This window comes from Galeopterus variegatus, unplaced genomic scaffold, assembly GCF_000696425.1.
Source record: "Galeopterus variegatus unplaced genomic scaffold, G_variegatus-3.0.2 Scaffold16, whole genome shotgun sequence".
Classification (NCBI taxonomy): domain Eukaryota; kingdom Metazoa; phylum Chordata; class Mammalia; order Dermoptera; family Cynocephalidae; genus Galeopterus; species Galeopterus variegatus.
Genome location: NW_007726127.1, coordinates 1,132,287 through 1,155,927, shown reverse-complemented (window position 1 = coordinate 1,155,927; position 23,641 = coordinate 1,132,287). Strand labels below are relative to the sequence as shown.

The window sequence follows — 23,641 nt, the reverse complement described above, 5'->3', positions numbered from 1 at the left end:
TGCACCGTTGGGAGCGCGACGGCGCTCCCGCCGAGGGTTCGGATCCCATGTGGAGACCAGTTCCCTCTCACTGGCTGAGCGCAGTGCGGGCGCAACACAGAGGGTTGCGATACCGTTGCCGGTCAGCAAAAAAGACAAAAAAGGAAAAAAAAAAAAAAAAGATAATACAAATTTTTCCATGAACTTTTTAAAGGACTCTTGTATTTACTATATATTCATTTATTTCTGCCTCTCCCCATAAAATGTAAGCTTCCTAAGGGCCAAGATTTTATCAAGTTCAGTTCTGTATCCCCAGCACTTAAAACAGTGTCTGCCCATACTAGGCATTTAATAAACATTGTTGGATGAATGAATAAGTGAATGAAAAATAGCAGTAGCTTCCCTCCTCCAGCCCACTCTACACAAAGATTTAGCTAAGTTAATTTCCCTGAAAGGGAATCTGACAGTATCACTCAACTTAGCAAACCATCCAAATCTGCACTGACACAGTAGTCACGAGCTACATGTTGCTATTGAACAAGCGAGATGTGGCTAGTCTGAACTGAGATGTGTTCTAAGTGTAAAATACACACTGTGTTTTGAAGACAGTACAAAAACAAAGTAAAATATCTCAATAAGTTTTATATTAATTACATGCTGAAACTATAGTATTTTTTGATGTATTAAGCTAAATAAAATGCATTATTAAAATTAATTCACCTGCTTTTTTTTGTACTAGAAACAAAATTTTAAATCACCTATGTGGCTTGCATTATATTTCTATTGGTCAGCGGTGATCTAGAGATTCCCCACAGAACAGAAGAAAAATATCCAACCCCCCCTCCCAGTCAAGGCCCTCTGCAACCTGACCCCAACAGTCTTTTCCAACTGTATTTTTCCCTGCGCCCCTCACAACTTTGAAAACCAACCAACGACGCTTGCTGTTCCTTCTACTTACACTTGTACGAGTATTTCCCACCTCCCAGTGTCTGCGGGGCATTTCCCCAGCCTGCCGTGCCCTTTCCTGCATCCTAATGTCCACAGCCTACCCTTCCCCAGTGGCTTAGCTCAAATGCCCCCCTCTTCCTTGAAGCCTTCTCAGAACCACCCTCTGTCCTGGCCAGAAGAGATCTCTCCCTCCCAAGTATTGTAGGCGACGTCTCTCACCCTGAATCGCTTCCTACCTTACAGGTTTACCGGCTTAAGTATTTTATGGGTTTTTTATCATTATCCCCTCCTTCTCCCACCCCCGAAAGATCGCGATTCCTTGGTGATCAGAGTCCGGTCCGACTTCCGGGGCTTGCCCCAACCCTCCCACCCCCTACTCCACCCCCAGCTGGGTGAATACGGTGTGAATCTCACGCTCCCTGGGTAACTAGGGTGCCTACGGCCTGGCTGTTGGCGCTCTTCCCGCCCTGGCTGGCACTATTAATAAATGAACTGCCGCTCCCATCCGCAGTGCAGCGCGGAGCCTCAACCTCGGGTCCACTCCCCCATCTGCCGCGCTCCTGCCGGGCATTCGGGTGGGGGACTCCTGGCCCCGAACCCCAGGGCGGGCAGAAGTCGCGCCTGCGTGTTGCCCTGTGGGCGCGCGGGGGGAGGGGAAGAGGACGGAGCGGGGCGGAGTCACGGCGCTCACGTTGGCCCCGCCCACTTGCGTCGGCTATAAAGCTTCGTTCGGTCGTGGCCCGTGTCCTGTCCTCCAAGGCTCGCAAGGATTTTTCGCTATGTCGAACAAGTCGTCTGTGGTTCTGGGTTACTGGGATATTCGCGGGGTGAGTGCCGTCTCAACGGTCGAGCCACTCTTCGGGGGGACGGACGCGGAGGCGGTCGTGGCTCTGGTCAGCAGCAGCCTCCATGAGAAGCGGCTCTATGCGGGAGCCTCTTCGCTGCGGGGCGGCGCGGCCAACCCTAGTCGAGCTGCCCGGCCACGGAGGCTGTCCCCTGTCCCGCCTCGAGGATCACCGGGCCCCGCGGGGAGGGACCGAGGACAGCATGATGCCGGGGCCGGGCTTGGGGGCCTCTTAACGTTCGCCCGGCAGGATGCTGGGTCTCGGCAGCCCTGGGCCGGGGACGTTGGTGGGCGGGGGCTGGGGGCCCGTGAGAGCCGCGCAGGCGCCGACCGCGGGTTCTCTCCTTCAGTTGGCGCACGCCATCCGCCTGCTCTTGGAGTTCACGGACACATGCTATGAGGAGAAGCGGTACACGTGCGGGGAAGGTAATGCTGCTGTGGGTGCCCGTGTGCCGCCGCGCAAAGCCAAGCTGGCCCTCCTACTGCCCCTGTCTTCTTGTGCCCAGGGGGTGGCATCACGCCAAGGTCGGGCGGGAAGTCTGCTCAAATCACCCGAGAGCTCTCTGCTGTGTCCTGTGCGGGGAGAAACGCATCCTTTACCTGGAGCTGGAGATTCTCCTTCTGCCATAGCCCCAACCCTTTTGTCAATGCTTAACCAAATAGGCTCCAGAGACGAAATGGTTAAGGTTTTGGGGTGTGGGAATTTCAGGTATTGGGACTAAGTCATTTCTTTAGATATAGCCGGGTCCCATTTCATTCTCTGTCTTGCAGCTCCTGACTATGATCGAAGCCAATGGCTGGATGTGAAATTCAAGCTAGACCTGGACTTTCCTAATGTAGGTGGCTTTAGGAGCAGAGGGGGCAGAAGGAAAGACCTTCACGTATATCCGTTCTTCTTCCCTCCCCCGTCCGACAGGATCTAGAATAGGGGCCCTTAACCTGGATAGAATAGAATTCAGAGGTCCTGGAACTGGATGGAGAAAAAAAATTACATTTTCATTTCTGCTAACCACTATCAAAAGTTACCATTTCCTTCTATTGCGAATATAGGCAATAAGAAACCTTAATTATTAGCCAAGTCTGTGACCTTTGTCACTAAGTGGAAATCAGATATTTTCATATTCTATTACATGTGTTACAGATATCTTAGATGTTGTTTATATTCATCACTACTTTGAAATTATGGTAGCTATTATGTCTGCTTGCTATTTAATGCATTAATAGTCACATATTACACTATTACAATTTTGTTTTAAAAAATTTTATAACTGTAAATACGAGGGTACTTCAAAAAGTTCATGGAAAGATTTTTATTATCTTTTAATTCTATTTTCCCACTAATTTTTGGAATACCCTGGTATACGTAATTTGCTTTATGTGTTCAAAAACCTTGTTCTAGGGCTGGCCCGTGGCTCACTTGGGAAAGTGCGGTGCTGATAACACCAAGGCCACGGGTTCGGATCCTATATAGGGATGGCCGGTTCACTCACTGACTGAGCGTGGTGCTGACAAAAACCTTGTTCTGAGAAAGGGTCCATGGCATACATACAGATTTAACAACCCCTGTGTAGAATCAGGTGGGGACCCAACTGCTACTTTCTTATTTTCTTCTTTCTCCTAACACAGAGTCTTCTCTCTCGTGTTCATTGCCCTGCAAGTCTCCTCTTCCCTTGGAGAGAGAGAGGGAAGCAAGAGAAAGCTAGGTTGTCCATTTTGTCTGTCCTTTTCCTTCCAGCTGCCCTACCTCATGGATGGGAAGAACAAGATCACCCAGAGCAATGCCATCCTGCGCTACATTGCTCGCAAGCACAACATGTGTGAGTGGGGATGGGGCTGGTGAGAGAGACCAGGCTGGTTCGCCTGGGAGTGGATGATCCTAAAGGTGATTCGTTATCATTTGGCCCACAGGTGGTGATACTGAAGAAGAAAAGATTCGAGTGGACATCATGGAGAACCAAGTAATGGATTTCCGCATGCAGCTGACACGGCTTTGTTACAACTCTGACCATGTGAGTTTCCTCAGCATGCATCAGCGGAATGGCATATCAAGAAAAGGAGCATTTAAGGACCTAAGGGTTATTTCTCTTCTATTCTGCTGCTGCTACCTTCCCACCAACCCAATCTGTCAGAATAGGAAACAGAACTCTTATTTTTTGGTTTATTTTGTCATGTAACTCTGGTGCTGGTCCCTCCTTTCAAAACCCCTTTTTCTCTCCTGCCACCACCAAGTGAAGGCAGTGAGAGGAAGGTACCTGGAGAAGGGGCTGCTAAGTAAGTGTCCATTGCTGGCCTGTGACCTGGTTAGCAGTGAAAATGACAGCTATTCTTGCTCTCTTCTACCCTCTCTCCCAGGAAAAACTGAAGCCTCAGTACTTGGAACAACTACCTGGACAACTGAAGCAATTCTCCTTGTTCCTGGGGAAATACTCATGGTTTGCAGGGGAAAAGGTAGGAAGAAGGGAAAAGTAGAGCATATTCTCTATCTCTGGAGGTGTAAATGAACTCCTCAGACCTGACACTCTTACTGTCTTTCTTCTAGATCACCTTTGTGGATTTTCTCACCTATGATGTCTTAGATCAGAACCGTATGTTTGAGCCCAAGTGCCTGGATGAGTTCCCAAATCTGAAGGCTTTCATGTGCCGTTTTGAGGTGATGGTCCCTGCACCTTTCTCTTACAGAAACACTCAGAGGTTCCCTTGGGCCCCAAGGGACCCCCATACAGTAGATTCTTGCCCAGCATTAGCTTTGGCCTAACAGGACAATGGTTGGATACCTCTAGCCCTTTAAGTCTTGGAAGGGCCTGGCTCCTTCACCCTAAAGGCACTATCTATAGAAAATGGGGGGAGGTAGAGGCAGGCAGCATGTGAATGCTGCTGTTTTGGTATGGGTCTGTTGCACTGGGTCAGAGCACTACAGAGGGTCTTTATAAGATTTGGTGTGCTTTCATTTCAGGCTTTGGAGAAAATAGCTGCCTACATGCAATCTGACCGCTTCTTCAAGATGCCCATCAACAACAAGATGGCCCAGTGGGGCAACAAGAAGACTGTATGCTGAGCAGGAGGCAGATTTGCACTGCTTGTTTAGCTCCATCTTGTCTCTAGAGGGCCTGTACTCTATCTTCTCTTCTCTTTTCAATAAATTGCACTTAGGCACTGGTGTCCAGCCAGATTACTTTCGGGCGTAAATGCCAAAGGCGAATAAGGATGTGTGGAGAATTATCAAGAAGTCACTGCAACATTGACATCCCTCTACTCCCCAGTGGAGTTTAAGGAGCTAGAGGTTCATGCTCAAGTCTTGAGAGTGGGTACTAGAAATGGGGAGATCACACAGTTGGAGAGAGCAGATGTTTTAAATGGGACTGGAGCCCCTTTGAAGACCTGGTAAAGGTATCAAGTAAAACTGTGTGGTACTGATGGACTTAACTGAAGTTCAGAAACAGTCCTGTGTATATATGGAAATTTAGTGTGATAAAAGTTGTATTTCAAACTGGTGGGCCAGCCAGTAGAGTTGGGACAATTGCTTACTAGTTAAAAATAATAGAACCCTATCTCGCACTATTCACTAAAATTAGTTTATCTGGAAGTTTAAGTCCCAACATTATACACAAAGCTATTGAAATATTGATGAAAATGTAAGAGCATTTGTGATAGTAGGGTAGGAAAGGTTTCTTTAAGACATAAAAATAAAAATCATAAAAGGAAATATTTACCAATTGAGCAGTTCAAATTCTAAAACTTTCCATGATAGGCACAAAAAAGAAAACTTAAATGACAAATGAGAAGAAAAGGACCAGTATAAAGATAAATCAACTGAGTTTTTGTTAAATGGACAAAAATCTAGGAACAAACAACTTAAAAAATAGAAATATTGATGACCCCAAAAATGTTTAAAAGATGTTTTTAAGCCAAAAAACTGCAAACTACAATGAGAGACAATTTTTCCAACTGTGAGATGAACAAAAATTAAGACATTTCTCAAGTGTTGTCAGGGCTTGGGGAAGTGACATGCTTTTCCTGCTGGTGAACTTCAAAATTGGTATAGCTATTTATAGCTATATTGGAGGACAATTTGTCGATATCTTTTAAAATTCAAATTGTATCCTATGACCCAATAATTCTATAAAAATTCACCTCTATACTCAAAGAGGCATAAACTAAGATGTTCATTGTGGCATTGTTTATCATAACAAATAAGTGGAAACCATGTAAATGCCCATCTCTACTGTAGAATACCACATGGCAGTTAAAGAATGAGACAACTGTATAAACTAACGGAAAGATCCCCAGGACACGTTGTTGGATTTTAAAATTAGTTTGCAGATTAGTATGTACAGTGTGATATATGTTATGATTTAAAAAGGAAAACCATGAGGTAAATATTTTCTACAGATATGTTTATGTCTGTGAAGGCATAGGAAAGAGTCTGGAGGATGCAAACTGCTAACAAGGCTTACTTCAGGCAAATGGGAGGAAGGCCCAGACTCCAGGGTGAAAGTTAAACTGACTTCTGAGATAAGGCTAAGGTTTTCTTTTATAACTAAGAGAATATATTTGTGTATATCTGCATTACTTGTGTAATAAACATATTTTAAGAAAAGAAAGCAAACTTAAGGGGAACAGACCCCTGTGGAGATTGAATTGGCACCACTCTCCACGCACAGAGCAAAGCCTCTGAGTAGTCTCCATCCTAAGAGAGGAAGCTGTGGGCCAAATTACTGTTCCCTAAGGACGGAAGCCAAAAATCTCTCTGGTGAAAGACAGAGGGCCCCAGTGGCTGGGAGACCTGGTGATGTCAGGAGGGCTTCCTCAGGAGGGATAGTACAGACACAAGATGCTAAACAGGCAGTTTAACTGTCACCTTTTGCCAACCCGGTGAGCAGTAGTTAGGTGTCTAGACCAATATCTTGGGCATAGGGAGTCTTTGGCCAGAAGAGGTATAAAAGCTGAGGAGTTTCTCTTCAATCTGGTAACTCTTGACATGAATTTCCATAGTGTTAGGGAGTGGTGTGCCCTAAGGAAGGGCTTTGTGGCTATAAGGGGGGTTAGAGGGATTGAGATGCCTCTGGAAGTAGACAGGTGATACGACCAGAAATCAAAAAGGGAATGTATTATATTTTGCTGTGCAACAAAATTACCACAAATGTGTGCCTAAATGTGTGCCTGAAACAACACACATTATCTCACAGTTTCTGGGCTCAGCTTTACTGGGTCCTCTGCTCAGGGTCTCATCTGAAAGCTGCATCAGTGTGTCAGCCAGGGCTATGACCCATCTCAGGGCTCAAGTGGAGAAGGATCTGCTTCCAAGTTCATGTGACTGTTGATAGAATTCGGTCCCATGTGCCCTGTTGGCCAGAGGGCGTCGGTTTCTGACTGGCTGTCAGCAGGAGGTCACTTTCAGTTCCTGCAACATTGCCACTTGTTTCATCAAACCAATGAGGGAGTCTTCTGGAAAGAGGGACACTAGAGTCCTACATAATGTAATCACAGCAATGACCTCCCATCATTTCAGGCTTTTCATATTCTGTTAGAAGCAAGTCACAGGTCCGGCCCACACTCAGGGGGCTTACACAGGGCGTAATACCAGGAGGGAGGATCAGGGGCACATGTCAGTGTCTGTTTACCACACAGAAGAAGGCAGAAAAACAGAAAATTGTTCCTGCAGTGCTCTGAGGAAGAATCCTGGGAAAGACAGATAATAGGAGAGCACTACATGGTAGGGGATGAGCAATTGCAAGGGAGAAATTTTAAAAGTGCAGGTCTGCAGATGAAATGCATTTCACATGAATTCCAGATGAACAAACTATAGACAAATCACGTGATGTTTTCTAGTTATTGTGTTTGTTAGTGAAAATCCGCTTAACAGTTACCCAAAACCAATGACCTTACTGTCCCAGAAAGCAGGAAGGCCACACAGAGGAACAGATCCTTTCCCCTGAGAGGTGGTTCCCCAGATCCCAATCAGCCCCTAACTGTCATTCTAACATAGGCCAAGAGAAGAATGCTGTCACAATCGCTGCCTTCGAGGCAGGGACAGGTGGAGAGAGAGTCGCCCTCTCATCCCATAGACACAGAGGCACACAAATTTTGAGAAATTGGTATACTAGTGATGGGTTTATGCAAGTCACATCAGTAAAGCTTTATTTAAAAACTTGTGATAGGTGCGTTCAATTCGGTGGAGCAGTTCCCCAAAAGTATTAGGGAAACTTATTTGTATTCATCATTGAATACTGAGCAACTGGGTTTAGGCATATCCTGTTCAGAAGGAAATAGCTTATGTGATTAAAGGGAAATTAAATGTCGAGTTGTTTCACTGATGTAATGGGTGGGGTAGGGGACACTGATACTTATGTACATGGATCCGCCTTTAAAGCCAGCTTAAGAAAGGCTTATGAGAACACCTGGACTTTGTATAGAAATTGCACATTCCTTATCCTTCAGCTGTAGAACAGGTGGAACAAATGGGCCACACCAAAAAAGAGGGCCTTAGGGAGTTCAAATGGATAGTGGGGGAGAGGTGAGGAACTGAAATTTACCCAGTGATGTTTCTAATCTACAAATTTGCTCATGTCACTTGTATTAGTCCGTTTCTGTTGCTTATAACAAAATACCTGAAACTGAGTGATTTATACAGAAAATGAAATTTATTGTTCACAGTTTCTGAGGCTGGGAAGTACAAAGTCCATCTGGTGGTGGCGACAGTGATACGGGGGTCTCACATTGCAAGATGGTGGAAGCAGAGTGAGCAGAGAGAACCTCCTCTCTCTTCTTTTAAAGCCCTCAGAACCATGCTCTTGACCACCATGTTTAATCCATTCACTAGGGCATGGTCCTACAATTTAATCACCTCTTCAAGACCTCACCTTTCAATTACCATAATAGGATTTGCCACCCTCAACAGTTAGAGTGGGGATTAAGTTTCCAATAAATAAAACTTGGGGGATACAATTCAATCAATCGACAGCGTCACTTCCCTGCTTAAATACATTTTTAAATTTAATTTAATTTCTGAGGCCGCAGGAAAAAGACTACCTCCTCCAACTTATCTTCATAATCTGACCCCCTCTTCCTTTCCACATGTATCTTTTGGCTTGTGCCCTCTCCCCTCTGCCCTGGAGCACTAGGTTCAGCCTTTCTGAATTCCCTAGGGAGCAGCACCACATGGTGCTCAGGAACATCGGCTTTGGATAGGGCTGCCTGGGTACAGATCCTGGCTCTGCCACCGGTAGACATTGGCCTCCTGTGCTCAGTGTGTCCTCTGATAAATGAACCCTCCCTCTCAGGGATACTTTTTTTTTATTTTTGGCTGCTGGCTGATACAGGGATCCAAACCCTTGACCTTGGTGTTATAACATTCCTTCACAGGATTGATATGAGAATTAAGTCAATATTTCTAGAGCACTTGGAACAGATCAATGTTACATAAATTTATAAATTATCCAAAAGCGCCATGTTCTCTTTTATATTTTCACATTTTCGCACCTGCTGTTCCTTTTGCCTCCTGCTTCCCACCCCACCCCACCCCCGACCCCAACCCTCTCGGCCTGTCTGATGCCTATTCATTAGAAGTCACATCTGATAACCCCTGCAAAAATCATCCGTGATAGTCACCACAGATTTCTGATTCTTTCCCTTGGGAAAGCTTCACGACCCTCTTGAACGTTAAGTGTATCCTCCTGACTTGCTTCGGCCGATTAAACGTGAGTAGAGGGCCGGCCCGGTGGCGCACTGGATAGTGCGCCGCTTGGGAAGCGCGGCGGCGCTCCCGCCCGAGGGTTCGGATCACACGCACCCAAAAAAAGCTAGTAGGGAAACTTGCCAGAATTTGAACCCAGATCTGCCAAAACTCCAAAGTCAGACCATAATTGTGTCTCCCAGTGTGTAAATATCTATCAAATACTTTGTGCACATGTGTGAACATGCCAAACTTTGAATGATTTAAGTATAACCTGTATTTTAATACTTAGGACAGCATCATAAAATTAATTTCTAAATGAATATTGAAATTTATCCAGTTTCTATGTTTAGCAATTGGTGTTAATTTACCTCTCATAAGTGCTAGAAAGGTTCTACAATACCTCCTCCAGCCCTTTTATACTATTCAAGCTTTTTATTAGCCCTAATGTTGATTGCCTTCCCAGGGCATCTACTAGTTTGAGTCGTGAGTAGAAATTACACACATTTTCCAGGCTTTAAGAACCATCCATAAGTCACTATATCCACCTCCCAACATGGTGCTGGATGGCTCTGAGAGCAGCCGAAGCCTCCATCGGTCTAGGTTTCTGACAGACTACAAAGAGCAGAGCCCCCTGTTGACCGCATACGGCATGAAGCATAAGTGTGTTAAGCCATTGAGATGTGGTTTATTCTGGCCACCCGTTCCTCCACTTCCCCCAGGCTAACTTAAATTCACTTATTTTAAATCTCTGTTCCCATAGGAGTCAATGATTTCCTCCATCAGCGCTTAACACACTGAACTCTAATTGTTTGGTTAGATATTTGTCTCTGCCACTAAACTGTAAGTTGTCTGAGAGCAGGGAGTATGTCTTAAGCAAATTTTTATATTTAGTGCTTGCATAGAGCCTGGCACAAAGGAGGCACTCAAAACTATGCATTGATTCTTTTCATTCTAGAGAGGATTAGAAGGAGAAAAGAAGAGTTTGCTTCATATAAGAGCTTAATGCCCTCAAGGAACTTTTAAAAATTCCTCTCTGTTCTGGTTGGGAGACAGAAAAATGGAATGTCCTGTTCTTAAAACAGGTAGAGATAGTTCAGGTTGAAGTATTTGGAGTCAGGACAGAAGTTCAGGTTCAGGGAGGTCCTGGAAGACCACAAAGAACTCTGAAGCTGGAGAGTGGGCTAAATGATTTCATGGTCCGCCTTGCTCCTTGCTTAGGCCAAAGTGTAATGAAACATTTCTGAAAACTGACAGGGATGGGCTCTTAATGTTCCTAAGGGGTTTTCAATGGAAATAATTACAGGTGACTCACATGTGGGACTTAAATCCAGAAGAAAAGACTAAACGATGTGTGTATATTTGAATTTTAAATAAATAGGTGCTTCTGTGTGGGCTGACTTGGAGGCAGAGGGCCAAGCTTAGGTTATTATAAGGAGGTGTTTTCAGTGGTGCAGAGGGATAGGAATTAAACAAAGAGAATAATGTTTGTCTGGGTAGACGTTTGAAGGAAAATTAGAATTATTAGATAGGCCTGTATTTTATTTGCTATGGTACAACGTTTCCAATTACATTAACAGATATTCTTTTTGAACTTTAACCAAAACCCTACCTGCTTCCTTCCAAAATTATGTTTCAACTGAAAAGAGAACTAAGGAAATGGAGGGTGGCTGCTGGGCCTTTTGGACAGGACTATGCTTTTGGGGGGATTGTTGGTGCTGTTTCACAAAGGGGAGTCCCTTGGGAGTATGACAAAGGGGTATGACAATCAGCATTTACGGGAAGAGTTGCTGCGGAACCCATCAGGATGGGCCCCTCTTGATCTCTGCTTCCAAGTCTTGAGTTACCAAGTAGCAGCGGCTGGAATGTCTCTATATCTGCCATCAGCAAAGAGTTCCCTCATCATGGCACGCAGTTTAGGAAAATGTGGGCTAATAAAGTGGGATGACAGTGAACCTGAGAGTGGGGTCACCAGAGGGATGGAGACAACAGTCAATCCAAGGAGGGACTTCAGGTTGCTCACATCAGTGTTTAGTATCAAAGGCTTACGCAACATCTCTTCAGAATCCTCTAACCGAAGAAGGGCATTCTATAAGCATTGTAAATAAATGTGAACCAGTTTATCTGCAACTCTGAGTGAGGCTGTTTGCTGCTGCATTATATAGCTCACCTAATTTTCTCTTTTTTCTACCTTCCATTCTCTTTACTATTTTTTATAGAGTGACTTGGGCGTCATTGACATTATGCTTTAGTCTGTCATTTTCAAAATAACAATATGAACACTTCCTGGAGATCCCAAACTTGGAACTGGAAGCAATAGTTGATAACACTCGGACTTGAGGGAAAGAGGGTGAATGTGTTTTCGTTTGTACAAGGGATGGTTGCATTATGTTAGGCAGGAACATGCTGAAGATGGTGGTACATACAGTTAAGAAGCTAAGTCACTAAGGCCACTGTGAAGCCAATATTACCAGCACTTACCTGTCTACCTGAGGCATAGGCCTGTGACCCAGGCTCTGTTCATTGCATACAGTGGTGCAGGACCTCAGTTCTAAAGAAGCAGGCCCTGCTTTTTGGTTTTCTTACAAGAAGGGTAGTGGTAGAGGCATCAGGATTTTGGAGACAGCAATAGTGAGCCTGGTATCCAGTGCCACATGTCACGGGTCCAGGGGCTCCAGTCTCTGTGTCCTGCAATAGCTGTGAAGCCTTCTCTAGAATAATCCCATACATGATTAGGCATACTTCCTGGCTACCCAGATTCTAAAGCCAACTCCCTGCCCCTCCCAGGGATTCAATAAGCTACCTGATACCTGTAATAAATTCTTTTCCTGTTTTAGGAACAAGGAACCCTAAGTGATATGCCACTCCTTTTACGTTTAGCTGAAGATAAAGATTATGTCTTAAACACTTGAGCCTCTATCCTACCTGCTTTAAACCACCAGCTTAACCCCAAAGTTTCTCCTGATGTGGGTTTAATTAACCTTTATTCCCAGTTTTCGGGGTGTGGGAGAGATGCAGTTACCCACCACAACCCATGACTAGGTATAATCACACAACTGAATGTCACCAATGGAATATGAGTGACTGACATATGCAGCTGCCACCTCACTTGCATAATGGGAAGTTGCTTCCTTGGCTCGGGCTTCTTCTCTCTCTTTTCCTTCCCATACTCATGATACAGCTTCAACCAAGGAGATGAGGAAGTGCCCTAGGGGATGGCCGAGCCACAAGATGGAAGGAGCCTGCGTCCCTGAATAACTTCCTGGAGCAGGGCTGCCCAACAACCTGGACTCTTCCCCATGGAACTGTTATGTGAAAGAAGAGTAAACTGTTCTCTATAAGCTGCTGTTTTGGGGTCTCTTTCAGCATAATCTTTCTTTATTAATACAATGGTAAAGGGAGAATATTAGGCATAGAAGTTGTAATTAACAAGTGATTACAGATCAACGCAGAAGATACCAGTGCAAGCAGTCGCGTTCTCAGAGTGTCACATTTTCCCATTCTAGAAGCAGAAGAGATATGTTGAAAAATGTATGAGCACTGTCGTGAGCTCCAAGCAATCCCATGTCTCAGAGCTTCTGCCAGCTCCAGATCATCTTTTTTGATTGCCTCAGTTTGAAGTACATAGGTTATACTTCTACCCCAGAATTTAAAATGTAAGTTTTTATCTTTTATAATTTTGACCACAATGTTTAGAAAATTATTTTCATTTGCAACTGTCTTCATTTACCACATCTTCTCTTTTTTCTTTTCTTTTTTTTTTTAACATAATTTCTACTTCATCAGACAATAATTTATTCAGGTATCTTATTTGCTAGTACCAGTTTTTGTAACCTGGTTTTGATGTAAAACCTCAGATTCTCATACTGCAACTTTTTGGATATGACCAGATGTAACTAATTTCTTTTCCTGCTGTTATTTTATTTTAATTTAATTTATTATTTTATTTTGTTTTTTTTTTTTTAAAGATGACCAGTAAGGAGATCTAAACCCTTGACTTGGTGTTGTCAGCACCACGCTCACCCAGTGAGTAACCGGCATCCAAACCCACGGCCTTGGTGTTATCGGCACCACACTCTCCCAAGTGAGCCACAGGCTGGTCCTGATTAATTTATTTTTAATTGTACCTATTTGTGGGGTACAGAATGTTGTTTCAATACATGCATATATTATACAATGATCCACTTAGAGTAGAAAGCATTTCCATCACCTAAACATTTATCTTTTCTTTGTGCCCTCTTTTTTAAGGATTGAGTTACTTTTTTTCTTTGCTAATCACCTTTTATATTTCAAATGTAATATTTTAGCATTAATATAGCTATGCCATTTTAATTTGAACTTCTAGATCAGGAATCAGGAAACAACAGCCACCTGTTGTTTTTTGTTGTTTCATTTTAAATTACTTTTTATTGTTGTAAAATACACATAACATAAAACTGACCATCTTAACTATTTGAACAGTTCAGAGTGCAACCATCACCACCATCCATCTCCAGAACACTTTGCATCTTGTCGAACTGGAACTCTATAACCACTAAACAAGAACTTCACATTCCCCCAGCCCCTGACAACCACCATTCTGCCTAAAGACAGATGTAGAGATTCTACTGATATAGGAGGTGCTCAGTTTCCCTGGGCTCGAGTTACAGGACACGCCTCTGGGTTTCAAGCCATTCCCCAAGATTTCAGTCTCCTCTTCTAGGCCCTCCCCTACAAGAAAGTTACTGTCACCAATTAGACCTATTTTCAGTACCAACACGGGGAAATGAGACCACAAGGGGCTGGCTTATGCAAATCCAGTGGCTGGGCATTCTCAATAGAGAGCACAGAATATTCTTGAATATTTATAAGATAGGGTCTGACTGATGAACATGCTCCAGGAAGAGACTGACTGAGCATGTGCAAGGCAATGTTCCATAACTGGGAGCCACCCCCTTTAACTGAATATTCATTAGATAGAGACACTATAAAAGCTGAATCCCAACAGAAGGCCAGGTTGTCGCTCACCTTCTTGGAGGTAACCTGCACTTCACTGGCTGAGGTGTGTATACTTTACTTTGTATTAAACAAGCAGCTGCTGGTTCTCTTGAGCCAGCCTGCACTTTGTACTGAACGTTATGTTTTTCTTACTTTTGTGTTAGACTTGATGTCTGTACTGAACTTACTTTTGTGTTAAACTTGGAATGGGCCCTGCTCAGCCTGTGGAGCATGCCGCACTCTGTGGAACTTGTATCTCTTATCTGTTATATTAAACCTGTTCTCATTTTTCTACTGTGATCCTACCCTCGAATTCTTTCCTGTGGTGGAGTCAAGAACTTGGTAAGAGGATGGGGAGGTGTAGTGGATTGAATTGTGTCCCCCCAAAACTCATTGAAGCTTGAATTGTGCCCCCCAAGTTTTATGTATTAGAACTTAGAACCCACTGTGACTTTTAATCGTGTGGGAAATCCTATGACGGTAACCAAAAGGTGAAGCCTTAAAGAGGTGATTGGATTGTAGGACCATGCAGTAGTGAATGGATTAATAATGGTGGTCAGGGGTGTGGTTCTGAGGGCCTTAAAAGAAGAGGAGAGTCTGTTTTTCTCTCTCTTGCTCTCTCTGCAATATGAGACCCCTGAGTCACTGTCACCACCACCAGATGGACTTTGGACTTCCCAGCCTCAGAAACTGTAAACAACAAATGTTTTCTTTATAAAATACCCAGTTCCATGTATTTTGTTATAAGCAACGTGAACGGACTAATACAGGAGGGTTGAGGCCGACTATTAGGCCCCAGGACCCTACCTCAGACATCACTATCTAGATTTTAACAACTCTAAATACATTACATAAATGGAATAATAAAGTTTTTGTCTTTTGGGGGCTGATTTATTTCACTTAGCATAATGTCCTCAAGGTTCATCTATGTTGTAGCATATGTTATAATTTCCTTCCTTTTTAAATGCTAGATAATATTTCTGTCTATGCATGTACCACATTTTATTTATCCATCTGCTTTTGTTGTTTTTTTTGGTGGCTGACTAGTACAAGGATCGAACCCTGGACCCTGGTGTTATTAGCACCACACTCTACCCAAATGAGCTAAACAGCCAGCCCTATTTATCCTTTATCCATCCGTTGATGGGCACTTGGGTTGCTTCCACTTCCTAGCTGTTGTGAATAATAATGTCACAAACATGGGTCAACAAATATCTCTTCGAGAACTTGCTTTCAGTTCTTTGGGTATACGTCCAAAAGTGGAATTGCTGGATCATATGGTAATTCTTAATTTTTTTGAGGAAATGTCATACTGGTTTCTACAGTGGTTGTACCATTTTACATTTCACTGAGAGTGCACAAGGATTCCAATTTCTCCACGTCTCACCACTTATTTTCTGCTTTTTGATACAAGCCATCCTAATGGGTGTGAGGTGATATCTCATAGTTTTGATTTGCATTTCTCTAAGTGATTATTTGATTTGATTTCTTAGTTATGTTGAGCATCATGTGCTTATTGGCTACTTGTATGTCTTCTCTGAAGAAATGTCTTTTCAAGTCCTTTCCCCATTTTTTTTTTGCAGCTAGCCAGTACAGGGATCCGAACCTGGCCCTTGGTGTTTCAAACCAGCTGTGCTCAAACCAGCTGAGCTAACCAGCCAGTCCAAACATAATGAAGTCTGGAACTTATTTTTGTTTTTGGTGGCTGGCCAGTACCAGGATCCAAACCCTTGACCTTGCTGTTGCCAACACTGTGCTCTAACAACTGAGCTAACTGGTCAGCCCTCCTCATTTTTGAATCAGGTTGCTTTGTTGTTGTTGCAGCTACCTGTTTTTGTAAACAAAGTTCTGTTGAAACAGCCCCACCCATTCATGTATATGTTGTCCATGGCTGCCTTTAGGCTACAATGACAGAGTAATGGTGAAAGAGACCATTTTTGGCCCACAAAGCCTAAAATATTTACTATCAGGCCCTTTACAGAAAATGTTTGCTGACCCCTGTTCTAGATCTATATCTATTTTACTCTGGTTTAATATTTATATTCTACTTATCTTTTATCATAGTGTCACTCCTAACTTCTATTACTTCTTTCCTTTTTATTTTTAACTCTCTATGCTCAATAGAGAGCACAGAATATTCTTGAATATTCATGTGATAGGGTCTGACTGATGAACATGCTCCAGGAAGAGACTGACTGAGCATGTGCAAGACAATGTTCCATAACTGGGAGCCACCCCCTTTAACTGAATATGCATTAGATAGAAACACTATAAAAGCCAAATCCCAACAGAAGTGTAATAAGCTTTTGACTTAACTAATTTTTATCTAACCAGTTTCATAAACTTTAGCGTCACCAAATTATCTTACCACTTTTACCTTTTTTAACTAACCATTTATTTCTTAATGACCTTTAACATTATGCCTGTTGCTCTGTTTTTATTTGACTGGAGAAGTGCAGCTGCAGGCAGTGATCATCTGTACAAATGCTCAACAGGACTTTCCTCCAAATCTTAACCATTCTGTGTTGTCTCAAGACTGTGCCTTCCCAATACTTAACTCCACTGTCCAGCCACCGTTCGAGGAACCTGCTCATCAGACAGTTATCTGATGAGTCCTGCTCCTTTGCAGATGACCTGAAATAAAATTCCCACAACACCTTGACCACACAGATGGCTACACTGTGGCTCAGCAAACTAGGCCTGCCCATCTCAAGCAAGTTATTCAAAGGACATCTAGAGCCTATTGAATGCTTAAGTTAGATAGAGCTACTGACTCATTCTCCAAGACCTATCCATTTAAGTCTTCTGAATGTTATTCTATATCTTCTTTAGCTAAGAAAACTATATCCAGAGTGCTGTGTCCTAATAATGGCTGTAAAGGTTGGCAGAGTCTTCCCTAGAGATAATTCTTTCAAATTTCCAAATTTATTAAACATTTTCTGTATACCAGGCATGGTGATAGATATGAGATTAAGAAGTCCAATAACATATGGATTCTCTCCTCAATGTATTTATGATTGAGTTGGGGTGAAAAACAGAAACAACAATAATTGTAATACAGTGAGATATGTTTTTATTAGGAAATGCCATGAGAACACAGAGGAAAGATATCAGAGAAAGCTTCCGGGAGAGGATCACAGAAGGTAGTCCACCTGTGGACTACTCAGCCCCCTTCCCCATCAACCCAAAACCTCTCTGAACCATGCATACAGTTCCACATCGCCTACAGGAGGCATTCCATGATGTTGAATGAATGAGGAAGCCAGGCACAGAAAGAGCATCCTTCCATAGAAATCCCCATGGGGAGGGACAGAAATAATCAAGACACCTTATAACCTGGCCTGACCACCCACACCCCACGCACACATACCCATCCACCCAGCCTCTGCTGTGGACAACAGAAAACAAAAGAACACCCCCACAACTCCACCACAGTCAGCCTTGAGTCCAATGGGCCAGAGGGAACAAGATGAGACATAACAGGAGTGCTGCAGACTTGGCTGGAGATCAGATAGGGCTGGCGCAGGGACCACGCTGGTCTTTCAGGGCAGTGCTGGAGAGTGTGGGGTCCAGTCATGATCCTCAAAGCAGAGTCAACCACTGACAGGAAGGACTGTCCGGTTGGATTTAGGGCAGGGAACAGTAACCTTAGGAGGAGGATTTTGCGAACAAAAGTAGAAAGCTTAAGCTTTAAAGAGCCTGAATAGGAGAGGGGGGTCCATTTAACAGAAAGCAAGCCAATAAGGCCTGCAGAAGAAAAAGGAATGAGAAGGCGGAGCCTGGGGTGCAGGGAGTGTTGCTGTTCTCCAGACTGCAGGCAGCAGGCACTCCCTCTCATGGCCCTACTTGTTGCCCCACAGGGCCAGCTTTGCGTACACAGGTCTTGCAAGAAAGCGACTGGACTTCATGTAGGCAGAGATCTTCTTCAGGCCCTGAGGGTAGCAAAAAGAAAGCCTGAGCACAGAGTCTGGAAGTATAGCAGGTCAGGACCCTGACAACAGCCTTTACACGTGGGTCACACGTTAGATCTATGCACAGTCCACTGAGACTCCACAGCTCTGATGAGTTAACTCTTCCAATTTCCTTCAACTAATGTCCTACCTTAGTACGAGCTACCACTTATGGAGACCGGACAGTAGGCTAGGGCTTTCTATCCACTATAAATTACAATATGAGTTTTAAAAAATCCACCCAACTACCTGCAAGATAGGCTCTACTACTGCCATCCAACAGAAGAGAAACTGAGGTGCACAGAGTTAAGCGACACCCTCAGGCTCACACAGCTAGTAAGTGGGACAGGGCTGGAAAGCAGCCCTGGCTCTGTCTCTCTCTCCAGTTTTGTGCTCTTTCTGCTGTAGTCCCCTCCTCCACCCCCACAGATGGCCCTGTCACTCCATGCCTGCACAAACATTCTCCATTCTCACAGGGAGGCTCCTGGCTTGCCAGGGCTTGCACAGAGAGGAAGGACCTCAAGCAAGACAAAAGGGCTCAGATGAAGCCTCTACAGCTTGGAAGAAAGCCTGGATCTCACCCAGTGACTCAGCAAAACCTAGATGAAAGTAGATAGGGGGATACATAGATCCCATAATATCTAAAGGATACAAACAGATCCAGGCAGCCTGAACCCATGGAGCCAGACCATGCAGGACCCAGCTGCAGCCCTCACCGCTTACTCCGCTCCCACCCCCACCACAGCCATTCCAGCTCTTGCAACATCCCCAAGGCCGTTCAGCCTGTACCAGAACCAGGGCTGATGAGAGCTAGCTCAGAAAGCAGATCTCAAGGTGGGGAGTGGGAAAGAAAAACACATATTAGGCTGAAAACCTAATTGGAACAATGCCTCAATTCACAAATCTGTCATAAAGTACATTTTGTTGCTCTCAAACAAGTTGAGTATGGGTGAAAGATGACTAGCTGTGAGGTGAGGTCCAGACTGTGCTCCCCAGTACCCAGATGGTAACACATGCACCTCACAGCCTACTATGTCTGCAGCTGTCTCACTACACTCAGTTCCAGGATCGAGGGTCACCTTTGCATGTACCACTGTGCCTGACACCATGCCTCATACACAGGACAGATCAGTTAACATGTGTTAAAATAAATGTGCTAGTCCATCTCACAGAGTGAACACTTGGGAAACCGAAACGGAGAGGGAGGGAAAAAATGTGCCCCCATCAAGCACTTCAAGATAAACCCCTTCAGCAGGGGCACCCACGTGTGTACTCAAATCCAGCACCAACTATACTCCTGGGATCTCAGTACTACCCCAGATGGATAGCTGAATGGGGAAAGCGTTTTGGACATCAGGCATGAACAATCTCTGTGTCTTTGGTCCTTAACGTCCATCCTACCTATGAAAGTTGCCAGAATCAAAACACAGTTGCTTGTTTAAAAAAACCCTATGAACAGAGCCGGGGAAGGTCATTAAGGAAGGGTTCTCATGTACAAATGCCTGATAAAAATGATCACAAAGGACTGTGCAAAATAACATACTCCATAGAGGCCAATGCACTCTTACACAAAAAATACTTCTGCAAGGACATCTGCCAAGCAACTGTCTGTTCAGCCTTGGAATGGCATCAACCTTCTTCCTCATCCTTGTGGCCCAGCATATTACCCCAAAACAATTAGGTATTCTGCCATCATTTTTCCTTTAAAACCCTTTTCCCTCTGCTTCTTGAATATGCACATCTGGCATGTTGATTCCCACTGCAATCTTCTATTCCACGTTAAACTCATTCTTCTCTTAGAGAGCCTCTCTCTGATTGTATCTACGTTAACAGACGAAGACTTGTGTCAGTCCTACTAACACCAGCTGCATACGCACTCCTGATGTTCCGCCTCCTCCACAGTGTCCTCAGCTGTGAAATCCAGGCTGCAAAAGGGCCTGAGGCTTTTCCTCTTGGCTGCTTCCCATAGAAGCCAGAGGCTGACAGGCAGCCCAGTACAGCCTCCACTGGCTCTGGGACCTTCAGCAAAGGACTTGCCCTCTACAGTCTCAGTTTCCTCATCTGTACAAATTGTGAATGATAATTCCATCAACCTTGTTGGAATGTTGTAAATATTAAACCTGACACAATGGATGTAAAATGCTGAGCACAGGTCCTGGCATGAAGCCAGTGCTCACTAAATGCTAGTTACTCATTATTTCAGCTCAGGGCAAAGAGAGAAGGAAAAGAGAGTTCCAAGAGGAAGGAAGGTCAGGGGCATCACCTCAAAGTGGGACATGAAGTCCTTCAGGTTTGGAAACGCATCCAGACACTTGGGCTCAAACATACGGTTCTGGTCAAGGACATCATAAGCCAGGAAATCCACAAACGTGATCTGCAGAAGGCCAAGGACACATGGGCTGGAAGCCCATCATCTAGGAAGAATGACAACTAACCATCCCCATCTCCCTCCCCCTTTACCTTGTCCCCTGCAAACCATGGCCGCTTCCCTAGGAAATGTGAGAAGAGCTTCATCTTTTCAGGGAGTCCCTCCACATACTCTGGCTTCAGTTTCTCCTGCAACAAAAAACAGCTGTCACACACAAAAAAACGTCACACACAAACTCCCTAGGCAGAGACACGGCCTCCCCAGGGCTGTGCATGGCCCCAGCTGGCCACCACTGAGCTGCCGTCCTTCCCCCGACTGGGACTTTGTCAGTGTCCAGGCTTCCATTTATTACATCAGCATGTATTAGACTCCTACTGGATACCAGACCCCATCAGAGGCAATGAAAAGGCAAAGAGGAATATGACACTGTCCCTGAATCTGTCACCTCTGATCTTCAAACAATCCTATGGGTCAGACCCAGCAATAGCCTGCGTACTGGGCACACTCTGTACTTAGACAGTGGGGAGAATCAAAGATGCAAAGAACTAAAGAGCTCAGGGAAAGAAGTTGTAAATTCTACCCAGTGGGATGCCAGAATGGAATAGACATTTGAATAGTTTCTGGAAAGATGGGGTTTGCAGAAGCTGGAAAAAAGGAGGGAGAGGAATGAAGGCCTTTTGGCCAATCCTGTGTTGCCTATTCGGGAAATATGCTGACTGCTGTGGGTGTCATGGAGACAGCACTGGGAAAACAGTTGGACGGAATTCCAAACTCGAGGGTGCCAATACCATCCCCCCTCATGTACTACTTTTCCTCATAGCTTGAGTCTGTGTATTCCAAGAACAGGTGGACGGCATTAACCAGCTGTGAGGGATGGCCAATGGCAGAGGTCAGAGGTCAAAGATGCAAGGGATTTTGAAACCATGATTTTACTATATAGATGTGGAGACTGATTTAGATTTACCTTTTGATATAGTTTAGTGTTATCAGGGTCACTGGTGGCTGGAGGCAGAGTCTGAACACATGACTTTACTGTCTACAAACTGAATTACTACCCTGTAGATTCTGGACTGTATCCTAAGATAGGTAGGAATTAATTTAGAGTTTTCACTAAATAGATTTTGGACTTAGGAGAATCACTCTGATGTTAGTACAGGAAACAGCATGGAGGATGAGTAGCACTAAAAAGTTCAAATGCTGAACAGGACCAGTATAGATGGGAATGCAAGCTGACCTAAACCACACCTGGCCCAGCCCAGTGGGAAAACTCACAAACTCAGGGCTGTAGCAGACCATGGCCAGCTGCATGCGGGTGTCCATAAGCTGGTTCTCCAAAATATCCACGCGGATCTTCTCTTCTTCTGTCTCTCCATCTGCCGCCCACACAACAGAGACTTACACTCAGCATCTCACCCCAGCCGAGCCCACGGGGTTGAGCACCATCACCCCCACACCATGCAGCCAGCCTTACTCACACAGGTTGTGCTTGCGGGCAATGTAGCGCAGGATGGCGTTGCTCTGGGTGATCCTGTGAGCCCCATCAATTAAGTAGGGCAGCTGCATGGGCAACCCCTGAAGGTCAGTGGGGCTGCCAGGCTCCCCAGCACCCCGTTTCCCGAGAGAGGACAGACAGAAGACCTGGCACTCACTGTGCCTGGCCCATGGTGGCCCTAAATAAATATACTGTAATAATAGTGAAGGAGCTGGGACACAGAACATCATGGAAAGGCAGCGTAGAGAACCAGGAATGAGAATGGTTGAGCAGAAGGCACCTGACCCTAAGACCTCCAAGCTGAGGAAAGGAGATGGAGGCAGGCACACCTTCCACTTGCCCCCACAACCGCCCCATCGCTGCACCTACATTGGGGAAGTCCAAGCCCAGCTTGAATTTCTCATTCAGCCACTGGCTTCTGTCATAGTCAGGAGCTGTGGTGGAGAAGATGAACTGAAAACAAACCTCCCCAGAGCCCAACCCTCCCTTCCCAGGGACCTTCCCAAGAAGTCAGTGGCAAGAGCCCCAGAGGCAGCGGATCTAGAATCCAAACCACTGAGTCTCACATTCCGAGGTCTGTGGGGAACGGAATGCTTGTAAGGGCTCTGAACTCCACATGACTAAGGCTCACAAAAGGTTTAGGTAAGCGCTAAGGGGAACCCAGCCCACCCAATTACTGGTACAGGGGTGCCCGGCAATCCCCTCCCAGCGTCCTGACTTGGAAGGCCAAAGTGCACCCTGGAAGGCCTGAGGGGACGGGCAGGCTGCAGCCTCAGCTGGTGGAGGCCTGCAGAGGGGAGCAACAGGTGGCCAGGCATGGGCTGCTTGGTACCAGCTCAGCACGAGTTGGGCAGAGGTCCGCACACGAGGGTGCCATTACCGTCCCCCATCGTGTACTTCTTTTCCTCATAGCTGGAGTCTGTGTATTCCAGGAGCAGGCGGATGGCGTGAGCCAGCTGGAGAGAAGGTCCGCGGCACATCAGAGGTGGAGGGGACCCGACCGCGTGGCTTGATCTCCTCCACGCGAGCCCCCCACCCTCCACCCACAGGCACGCACAGGCGCGCACACGGAAGAGCTCCCGAGAGGGACAGGCAGAGGTCCCGGCAGGCCCGAAGAGGACCCATCCCCTGGAACTGGTCCCCCAGCTGCTCAGCACCTCCCCGCCCCGCGGCCCCGTCCCACTGTCCCTGGCCGATCCCTGCTCACCCCGCGGATATCCCAGTAACCCAGTGTCATGGGCATGGTGCTGAGAGCTGTGGACTCGGCAGACAGGCCTCAGCGGTGCTGGGCTGCGACTTTCAGAGAGTGCCCTGGAAGAAGAGGGACGGCCCGGGTGGGGCCCCGCCCCCACGCCCTTCCCGCCGCCCACGAGGCCCGCCCCCCCCCCCCCCCCCCCCCCCCCCCCCCCCC

The 23,641-nt window shown here is 45.5% G+C and overlaps 2 protein-coding genes across 2 annotated transcripts; one reads left to right on the top strand and one right to left on the bottom strand.

Moving 5' to 3' along the window:
* Positions 1-1,643: 1,643 nt before the first annotated feature.
* GSTM3 (glutathione S-transferase mu 3 (brain)) lies at positions 1,644-4,929 on the top strand. Its single transcript, XM_008566646.1, has 8 exons — positions 1,644-1,754; positions 2,122-2,197; positions 2,543-2,607; positions 3,507-3,588; positions 3,680-3,780; positions 4,124-4,219; positions 4,311-4,421; positions 4,725-4,929. The coding sequence occupies exons 1-8, from the start codon at positions 1,707-1,709 to the stop codon at positions 4,824-4,826; spliced, it is 681 nt and encodes a 226-aa protein (XP_008564868.1). The 5' UTR covers positions 1,644-1,706; the 3' UTR covers positions 4,827-4,929.
* A 12,547-nt stretch (positions 4,930-17,476) lies between these two features.
* LOC103585621 (glutathione S-transferase Mu 1-like) lies at positions 17,477-23,541 on the bottom strand. Its single transcript, XM_008566635.1, has 8 exons — positions 23,438-23,541; positions 23,111-23,186; positions 22,600-22,664; positions 22,214-22,295; positions 22,011-22,111; positions 20,831-20,926; positions 20,634-20,744; positions 17,477-18,352 (listed from the first exon to the last, which is right to left on the bottom strand). The coding sequence occupies exons 1-8, from the start codon at positions 23,471-23,473 to the stop codon at positions 18,263-18,265; spliced, it is 657 nt and encodes a 218-aa protein (XP_008564857.1). The 5' UTR covers positions 23,474-23,541; the 3' UTR covers positions 17,477-18,262.
* Positions 23,542-23,641: the final 100 nt, after the last annotated feature.

What these genes read in the sequence shown, in the direction of transcription:
- LOC103585621 (XM_008566635.1), bottom strand. Translation starts at nt 23,473, where the DNA reads ATGCCCATGACACTGGGTTACTGGGATATCCGCGGG. An exon ending in CATGGTTTGCAGGGGACAAG is followed by an intron (nt 20,745 to 20,830) that starts GTAAAGGGGGAG and finishes GGCCTTCTGCAG; the next exon opens with ATCACGTTTGTGGATTTCCT. An exon ending in ACTTCATGTCCCACTTTGAG is followed by an intron (nt 18,353 to 20,633) that starts GTGATGCCCCTG and finishes TGCTACCCTCAG; the next exon opens with GGCCTGAAGAAGATCTCTGC.
- GSTM3 (XM_008566646.1), top strand. Translation starts at nt 1,707, where the DNA reads ATGTCGAACAAGTCGTCTGTGGTTCTGGGTTACTGGGATATTCGCGGG. An exon ending in GCGGTACACGTGCGGGGAAG is followed by an intron (nt 2,198 to 2,542) that starts GTAATGCTGCTG and finishes TCTGTCTTGCAG; the next exon opens with CTCCTGACTATGATCGAAGC. An exon ending in TGCTCGCAAGCACAACATGT is followed by an intron (nt 3,589 to 3,679) that starts GTGAGTGGGGAT and finishes TTTGGCCCACAG; the next exon opens with GTGGTGATACTGAAGAAGAA.